Source organism: Egretta garzetta, unplaced genomic scaffold (genome assembly GCF_000687185.1).
Source record: "Egretta garzetta isolate BGI_Z169 unplaced genomic scaffold, ASM68718v1 scaffold745, whole genome shotgun sequence".
In the NCBI taxonomy this organism is placed as follows: Eukaryota; Metazoa; Chordata; class Aves; order Pelecaniformes; family Ardeidae; genus Egretta; species Egretta garzetta.
In genome coordinates this window covers 416,963-426,629 of record NW_009259678.1, presented here as the reverse complement: position 1 = coordinate 426,629, position 9,667 = coordinate 416,963, and the positions used below count along the sequence as shown (strand labels likewise).

The window sequence follows — 9,667 nt, the reverse complement described above, 5'->3', positions numbered from 1 at the left end:
CCACACCACGCCAGGGGGCTGGCCTTTAGGAAGCATCTGGATAAAGTGACTGACTTTGGTTAAAGTGTCTCTCCTGCCTGTAGCTGTTGTCCCAGCCGGCTCCAGACCCTCTTTGTTAAGGTTTTTGTGGTGTGGTTTGCTTGTGGTATGGCTGAAGGATGGGGATCTCATTTGCACATGGTTTTGCTGTGGTGCCCCAGCAGCTTTGCTTGTTGCAGCCTTGTAACTACACCCATTCACCTGATCAAGCCAGCGCCTGGGATTTTTGTGTTTGCTGGTTTATGTGCTGTGGTGAGGGCTTTCCTCCAGTACTCACCTCTTGTCTCCTTCCTTTTACTGGTAATGCGCTTGGTCTGATCATGTGTGGAGCCAGTTCACAGAGAGAAACTGTTTCTGATTGCTCTTCCAGGGGCAGCTGAACCAGCACAAAGCTTGCCAAGCCTTCTTAACGATGAAGTCATTTGTTTTCAGCTGTTCTGATAACCTAAACCCGCTAACGGAGGCGAGAGGTGCTCACAGGCTGGCAGAGCTGACAGCAGCAGCACTGCACAGCTGAGATGGAAAGAAGGATTAGGTCCGTCTGTCCTTCCTTCCTAGTGGCTCATAGCATGAAGCCTGCTCAGTGTGACTTCTGGAACAGCATCTTAACTACCTGTTGGCCTGTGGGCTGATAGAGCTCCCTGACCTGGCTGTTGAGACAACCGAGCACTAATGCATGTGTAAGGGAAGGGGATGTGATGGCAGGAGAGAGGCTTAAACAGCAGCAGCCCATACTTAGATCTGTTTAAGCTGCTGCGTAATCAAATCCTAAATGTGTTGGAAGCCTGTGCAAAAACAATGTCAGGGTGAAAACGGTGAGAGAATCTGGTCTGGCTCCCTTGTGTGTACCCCACAAACAGACCCGCAGGCAGCAGCAGGGACCTTTGCCCCTTTCTGGCTGCCTCTCTTCCTCGCTGAGAATATGGAAATGGGGGGGTGTGTGTTAATAGATACATTAATATTTATATGCTATTATATTTTACCTGTAGATGGATAAAAAATTTTGTTTGTGTATGCATGCACCTGTGCTGCTTTACTGTTCAGTGCCTAGATTCTTAGGTGTTTTAACTGGTTTAGTAACTCCTTAGCTTCTAAATAATTGTATGGCTTATGAAAAATTTCACTTAGAAGTCACATGCACCATGTTAGGTATGCTGCTTCTTTGGAAATGAAGCTAAATTGTCTGGCATTCTCCCTCCAGCAAAATTAGCTGTTGGTCAAAAAAGATTTGGTTCAGGCTGGTAGTGCTCCTGGAGGTGGGTGTGTCATCATCCCCCTGATTCTCCTCTAAGATAGCTGGGAAAGTACTGCTGTCCTCATTCACTTTGAGTAAGTGTGGTTTGCCTACCTGATGTGGTAACTTAAAGCATTATGATCAGTGCAACTCACTGTTTTGACTAACATCCCAGTCACTGCAAACTTCAAAATGAATTTGTTTGGCTATGCAAAACAGGGGCCTGCCTTAATAAATGGTTTTAAGCTAAGAACTGGTTTAACTCCCAAAGATCACAGCCCTGATGTGGTGGTATGGGGTTTTTTTCCCCACTTCAATGTGTTGGTGATGCTAGGTCTTGTCTTTTTAACTAGTTTTGTTTTGTTTTTTTCTTGCTGTTCTTTTGTTCTATTAGATGTTTTGGATCCAGACAGATTAATACAATGTCCATATAATAAACATCATCGAATCAGAGCCTGTCGGTTTCCCTATCACCTTGTGAAATGTAGGAAGGTAAGCTGGACTGCCAAACAAGGCACTAAATGGGAGTAATTCTGTGCATGTAAATATGATGTACATGTTCTCATTCTTACTGCATTTGCTGGCTGGCGTTAAGTTCCTAACAAGTAGCCTTGTTAGCCTTTATTTCATATAACTTTGTTTAGTTATAGCTTCAAGCACATGTTAATTCACCCAAGCCCAGTGTGGCTTTGTTGAAAGGAGATAGAGATTCTTTGTTAGGTCAGGGAGGATATTCTGCTCTCTTCCAGGAGCTCACATGGAGGTCAGATACATCTTTCCACTTCAAGTTGAAGAGAAAACTTGGACTGAGTTATGTGCACCCCTTCTGGCTACTCAGAGTTGCGATGCTGCAACTTATTCTTTAAGTGCTGGAAATGCAGCTGCGTAGCAGGGGTGGGGTTTTTTGGTTTGTTTTGCTAATAACTATTTCATGTGCGTCTGGCAGAAACTGCACATCCTGGGCTCAGCACATAGGAGAGAGGGTTTTTTTCCCCCCCCCTCCATCTTTTATACAGAATTTGAATGCAAATAATTTATTAGGAAGCATTCATTTCTCTCTGCTCCTCTGTTGTCCTCATGATTTGTTTTCTTTAAACCTGCCAAGTGCTAGAATCTGACTGAGCTTTGGGTTTTTGCTGAAACCTTTTAAAACTCAGTTGTTGTTCCTCCTTAAGTTTACCAATAAGTTTGCCAATGTGTTTTTAAGACAGTATAACAGTGATGCGCTTTCCAGTTAAGATGCAGTTGTGTGTGTCCTGGTATCAGTACTTATAAACAATTCATCTTGGTGGAACTAGAGCCTTAAAAAATATTAACTATTGAAAATGGTGGGCAGAGCTAAGTGGCAAGTTACCATCTTCAAGAGGGCTGAAATTTTCCTTGTTGACCCCCTAAAATTTTGGCAAGCATGTGCATGAGCTAGGTGAGCAGTGTTGGCAAGTAAATGTTTAACCATGTTGTTTTTGTCATTGTGCTGCATAACTGATGACCAGACAGTTTCGGTAAGCCTACCTAGTTAGGAGGATGAGGTGAGAGAGTGATCACAGGTCAGACGCAGTTGGTGTCTGTAAGTAATTAGCAGAAGAAGGTCTCAGGGATTGACAACTGATGCATCTGCAAATAATCACACAGTGGCATCTTCAGTGGCAAGCGTCTGGGTGGAGGCTGTCCTTCTTGCTTGGTAGTTTCTTGAATTTCATTTGCATACCCTATGTGTAAAATCAAACGCTTCCACCTGCCTCAGCTTCCCATTGCTTTGTGCAGAATGCAGCACTGCCATGCTAATGGGGACACCACAAGCAGAGCAAGTTGAATCCTTTCAGCTTGAACTGCATTAGTACTGAGAAACTTCTGCTATGTGGCCAGAATAGCTTGCTCAAGGTAGTTGAAGCAAACGATGGACTCGTAAGGACACAGCAACCCTGGCTGTATGGACTGGGTAATGCCAACTGCCTTGCATGTGCCTGCAGCCTGTGCCACAGTCACATGTTGGCCTCGAGCAGTGTCTGTGCAAGGCACTTCTGCCTCTGCCACAGGGTGTAGGTCTGATCCCTGACCAGCAGAGCTGCATCAGCCAGAACGAGGCAGGCACTGGGACAGTGGCAAAATTGTGCTTTTCCCAGTAAAGGCTGTATCATTTGCAGGGAATGGACTAATTTACCATAGTGACAGTTGAGCACTGCCAGTAGAACCTGCATCTGTGATAAAGTTGTACTTGAAGGGTAATCCCATAGCACCAAAGTCTGCAGGTGGAATACTACCAACTCCCTAGCTGTTTTGAAAGGTTTAAGGAATTTCTCTACCTTTGTGCCTGCTTATTTACGAAATATCTGAATGGTATAGATTTGCCTTACGTATCTCCTCTATTGTTTTTAAAATAGTTTCATCTGTGCTGTAAATCATGCAGCTGTATTGCCAGTGTTGCAGCAAATTGCAGGGTGTTTAGCAGAGGGTATGTTTCATTTCAGTCACCTCAAGGATGGCTCAGATTCTCAGTGAATTGTGTTTTACAGAATGGTCATGTTAATTTCCCCTTGCATTTTTAGTAAGTGTCTGAACAATATATTGCCATTCCTCATTTAGTCTTTTTTTTTTTTTTTTTTTTTTTTTTTTTTTTTTTTTTTAAAGCAACATCACAAATATCCTTGGGTTTTTTCTATGGATTAGCAAGACATAAGTGAACTGAGAAATGTGGCACATGATTTTGGTTTTCCCTTGTTTAGAGCTATCCTGAAGTTGCAAAGGAATTGGCCACATGCCCCTTCAACGCTCGCCATTTAGTTCCTCAAGCTGACCTTAGTGATCACATAACGAAGTGCAATGACAAAGGATTCATTGAGCAAGATATAGGTAAGAGAACCACCCACCCATGCTCCAAGATGTTTGTTCACCCTGGGGACTGAGGCCTCTTGTTTGTAAGGATAGCTCACAGAATAACCAAAAAGTAGGAGTCAAATTATTGTCCAGTTTTGTGTGACACAGCATCTTTGGGGAAACTTGAGTCTTATTTGCTTTGGTTTATTGGATAGGTTCATGAGAATATTGCAGATGCTCCCGGTAGCCTTGCACATATTTTGTTACCAGGCTTGTTGAATAAAAAGGTTGTACCCTACCCTGTGCACATTGAAGTACCTACAGCAGGAGCTGGGATGCTTGACTGACCAGAAGGATGGGCACTTCTTGTAGAGCTGATCTCCCTTTGCTGAGGCTTGACCACTGATGCCATGTGAAAAGCTGATTTCTACCAAACCAGTGTCTAAGCTATGGAAGCTGCAGCTCTTCTCCAGGGCAACCTGAATAGTTCACTCCCACCCAGAGATGGGGCAGCTCCTCTTCCAGGCTGCTTTGCTGCTGCGCTTCATCTGCCATTAAGATTTCAGTCTCCTGCCCAGTGAGACAAGGTGGGAGGGAGGCTGTCCAAAACCCCCACAGTACTTAGGAAGGCATCCTGTGCTCCACAGTGTCTTTTACATCCCCTGCAGCAGCTTTTTAACTATTGCCACACTACAGAGCAGGTAGTTTTCTGTCTTGTGTAGAGTTGCACTGAGGCTAGCAGTGATGCCAGCATTCATTCAGCAGGTTTCCTCTTTACTCAAGTATTCCTGCCGCAAAGTTCCAGGGGGCAGAGTCTTTTCCTATTCATTGAAAAAGACAAATTTTAAGTTTCTTGATTTGAGATCAGTACCTGGCTCCTGGGTGTATCCAACCTCTTTGCATTGTGCAGGGTTTCCTCTAAAGCCAAGAGGTATTTTTTACAGCTTGATCCAAAGCACTTAATGCCTCTGAAGCAGGATTGACTGCTAGTCACTGAGTTTTCTCTCTTCCTGAAGTGAATCAGTCCTCTGGCTTCCAGAGAGAGCAGATGAACGCTGCGAGCACATGGCAGGCTCCTCCATGTGATGAAGACTGGGAGACAGGTGAGGAACTTCCCTATTTGCCACACCGCTGCCTTCTCCTTGGTCCTGTCCTTCAGCTCCACTTGGGACAGTGTGAGTCCACAGATGCTGTTTGCTGAGGTCTCACTTGTAGGACACCTTGCTCTTTCCTAAAACCATGCATCTCTCCACCCAGCAGGCTTTTCTTGGTGTAGAGAACTATTCACTGTGCCTTCCATAACTGGCATGGAGATAGATTTCCAAGCATCTTTTCCTTCCCATATAAGCTTTTTTTACTTTATGTGCAATGATGACAATGGAAACGTGATAACTTTTCTGTTCCTCATTTAAACAACAGTGAAGCAGACACATTCATCATTAGAACAACTTTTACTCCCTCTTGAACACGTAGAAATATGGCAGAGATGTTCCTGATCTGATGGTGGTTGCTGGAGTTCCTTAGTTCTGAGCCACGATATCTGTTTCCTTTTGCAGAGTCATTGGAGCAGTCAGATTCTCCTTTTGTTTGGGGCATGACCAATTCTGGCATCAACAGGTAGCGAACAAGAGTTTAATTCCTTACAACGATGTTTTGTATAGAGGAATAGTGCAGCCCATTCCCAACCTAGCCTTGATGGCTGGCCGTGGGCTGACTTTGCTGCTGTACAAACCCTGGGAGGAGGGATACTGATTAACAGTGAACATTCTTAGGGTGCTGGTTCAGTGTTACTTGTTTTCTCATATGACTGGCCCATACAAAAGAAGGAAGCCCATAGGAACACAGGTACTCTCTGCTCTTGTATGCATGTGGCAGGGTGCTCCTCCTGCCCGTGGCCTGTGTTCATTTCCCACTGGATGTCTGGCCAATGTGCAGGGGAGAAAGGTGCTGAGCCTTTGTGCTGACTTTGTAAATGTGGCCAGGTGCCTCCCTCTGGAGCCTTTTCAAACAGTTACCGAGTTTCTGTTGAGCTAATGGTTAGCTAGCGGTCCCTTGTGACCTCCTGTCACCTTAGACTTGGCAGAAGTGCTGGCATTAGGGCCCTGTGTTAGCAGAAATCCCCCCTCTTGCCCTTTGCAAAGTGTAATTTGGGGTTCAGGGATCGAGGAGCTTAATGGCCAGCTGTGAACTGGATAGAGCTGTCTTGACTGGTTTCGTTGATCTGACAGTGGGTCATGATTGCAGGCTGTAATATGAGATGTGATGGCACCACCAGAGTTGCCAGAGCATGTTTTAAGCTTCGTCTAAGCCCGTATGCAGCAACAGTCCTGCACCTGACAGCTCTGCAGTTCTGTATGAGCTCAAATACCTCCCCTTCCTTAACAGGTGACAACAGTGCTGCCTTGTTTCACTTGTTCTGCTTTTTGGAAAACTTCCTAGCGTTTAGAGCATATATAGCTCTTCTAAGCACCACCACCTCTGATTGGCAAAGTACCATCCCTGTATGTCCCTGCTCTCCTCCATGCTCTAGTAAAATGCATGCATTTGAGCAAGTGCATTTGTCAGGAGAAGTAACTGAAGTCTTTCAGTTCCAGTACCACCTTTGAACAAAAGAATTGCTTGCCTTCAAGAGTACGTGCCCCTGAGTCCTTCCCATATGCCGTATCATGGAAAGGCTGTAAGTACTATACAGGTGGTTTTGGTGCTGTGACTGCTGTAGATGGTGATGGTTGCTGAAGTCTCTGGCTGCGGTGGGGCTTTATAGCCACCACTGTATGGACAGAAGGGGTAGCGTATAGCACCTGCCTCCCTGAGAGCAGCTTCTGAGGGAGTCTGATGCTGGGAGCATCCTCTGAATCCTTTATTTCCTGTTCTTGACAGGCCCTTCACTACACTGGTCCAATTTAAGCAGCCCTGCTCCCCACCCACTTTGGCTCTCTCTCTAAACCAGTCCTTCCCCACTACCTAACCCCTTTCACCTCATACACCAGCCACCCCAGCCCAAACCAAATTATTTCCTTCCTTTGTGCAACTCTGCTCACTGTCAGGCACAGCAAAGTCAGAGCAGGGCTAAAACTAGGACTGCTTAAACCAGCCCTGGGGGAAAAAACTATCAAACTAGGTCTGGAGGTAGGAGGGAGGGAGCTTCCCGTGTTGAAGTGTCTGACGCTGAAATCCCAAACCATTATTTGCCATTAGCAGCAAAGCAAAAGCTTAATGGTGCTTTGAGGAATGACTGTCCTGTTTCCCACTTGGAGCTACTAAACCCGGTGCTCTTTGGGCTTTGCTGGCATGGCTTCTGCACAAGCCAGTGAGTGTGCAATTGCCATAATGTCCAGCTGAATCTGCCAAACCAAATTAAAATGTCACTTGTAGATAAGCCTTGCTGCCAAGGTGACAAATGCTGCTTCAGCAGAGGCCACTCCCACCTGGGGGAGCAGAGGAAATTCTTGGTTTTTTTCTCCATCTTGTGCAAAAAAACCCCAAATGTGTCTTGCCCTTTTCAGAGTTTGGAGTATTAGTGTCTGTTCCCCCCAGCACTAAATGCCTCACTTTCTAGGACCATAGAGCTTCTGCAGATGGCAGATAATCTCTGGACCTGATAGCAGGACTCTGTAGACTTCACTGTTGCTGCATGACGTGTTTTTGCAACATTTGAGTCTCTAAAACTGTCCTTGGCTGTCAAATCTTTTTCCCAAGTATTTGTTCCATAAGTTACCCTGATCTTCATTTGGTGATCTTTGTTACTGAGTAAATGGACTGATAAATTTACACAGCACCAACTCGGAAACCTTCCCTCCTCAGACAGCAGTTTAGTAGTTAACTGGAAAAACAAAGGAATTGGCAAGTCTCTGTTGATTCACTTGTCAAATGGCATCGATGATGATCTGTGAAGTTGTTCTATTTGCTCCAGTGATTTAGAAACAGCAGGAGAACTCTTCTGAAGTGGTGATGGGTTTTAAGGGGTGGGAGTGGAGAACGGGGGTGATTTTAAGTAGAGGAGGTAGGGTCTGATTAGGTTCCTAATCAGAGAAGTGATGGTGAGAAACAGAACAGCATGGTGGGGTTGCACATACCGTTAAAATCCTGTCCCTTAGCTTGATGCTTTAAAATAAGTGTGTGCATTTGCAAAAGAGGCCCCTTCAGCGTTTTTGTTTCCGATATTTTGTGCTAACAGTAAATGAAGGGATGCGATTATGCTGGGGGCAGGGAGGGAGAGGAAATGCCATGCAAAAATGGCAGATTTGTGTGAATTCAGCCCTTGGTGCAGCAGGAACTATTATAGTCCCGTTTCAGTGGAAGTCGGGAACCACACAACAGAGTAATTTCCAAGAATTTCTGTCTTGCACCATAAGCGTGTCTTGCATCTGCAAAGCAACACTACATATTACTGTTCTCGGGATTGCATAGTGTCTGGAGTGATTTATGTGGAACTTACTGGATATTTGTGAGAACATTTGGTTGTTTGCTGGAGAGGTACAGAAAACTTTCTCTGCAGTAAGCTGTGGTTGTAACATCTGTGTAGCCAGCAAAGACACATCTGATGGCCTGTTACAGCCTGGAGAGCATAAAGTAAGCTCGAGAGTTTCTCCAGCCTGTAAAGAGGCTGTGACTTCATACTGCGTAATGACTAATTAAAATCATCTGGATCAGCCAAACCTAGAAGTATTTTTTCTGTGCATGCACTTCTTGCTTGTCAGCATCTGAGTGTGTCCACGCAGGGTACGTGGACAGACTTGGTTTTAAACTACGTTGTCATTTACAGAGACTTCTGTCTTCTTCCCAGAGAGCATCCTGATCACGCCTTTTGCAGCTGCGAGCCTTAAGCCGTAACTTTGTCACACGGGTGCGTGGTGCTTCAAGTCGTACAGTAATGGGGAATCCTCTGTGAATTCCTTATGATATGCAGAATACCAAGCAGGTGAAGTTTAAAGGGCATGCCTAAGTACTTGCCTAGTTCCCATTAGGGTTTTCTAGTTTTCTAACATTTAAAACATGTTTGAGAGCTCCAACGTTACTGTTCTTTATTGGGCGGGGGAAATGGCTTAAATCACTAAAAACACATGTTTGGGACTGTGCAAACATTTGGATCAAGCAGTATATTTCCAAATATGGATGCAAAGTACAAAATGGGATCTAAGGATGCAAACACAAAAAATTAAGAAACCAGGCATGGTATTTGCCTTTCACATTTTGAAAATAATATTCCTCAAAATACTGAATTTTCACCATTTGTATCACTACCAATGTAAAATAACACATGCCAACTGGACTGTGCAAAATTAGGATTATTTTAAAGTTCGGTTCTGTCAAGTTTCTTGTTAGCAATTTAGAATAAAAAGGTTATGAACACTCTTGGACCCATTTTATATTTCTAAGACACCTGCAGTGATTTGTTACACTGTTGTTCTGTGGAGTAAGCAAATGCTTACACAGTAAGCCCTCCATCCAACCTTTATTTGGTGATTTTTTTTGTCACTTTGAATGAAAGCAATGACAAATGTCAGCTGTTTGATTGTTTCTGGTTTGACTGCAGTAGCTTATTTGCAGGATTTGTGGGCCGGAGCATAATAATCTTAC

At 44.5% G+C, this 9,667-nt stretch overlaps 1 protein-coding gene across 1 annotated transcript; it reads left to right on the top strand.

Annotated features, from left to right (window-relative positions):
- Positions 1-1,181: 1,181 nt before the first annotated feature.
- Positions 1,182-6,823, top strand: LOC104126012 (gametocyte-specific factor 1). The gene is made up of 6 exons (XM_035893989.1): positions 1,182-1,188; positions 1,668-1,765; positions 3,997-4,123; positions 5,104-5,190; positions 5,644-5,704; positions 6,682-6,823. Exons 1-6 carry the CDS (start codon positions 1,182-1,184, stop codon positions 6,821-6,823), a joined length of 522 nt encoding a protein of 173 aa, XP_035749882.1.
- Positions 6,824-9,667: the final 2,844 nt, after the last annotated feature.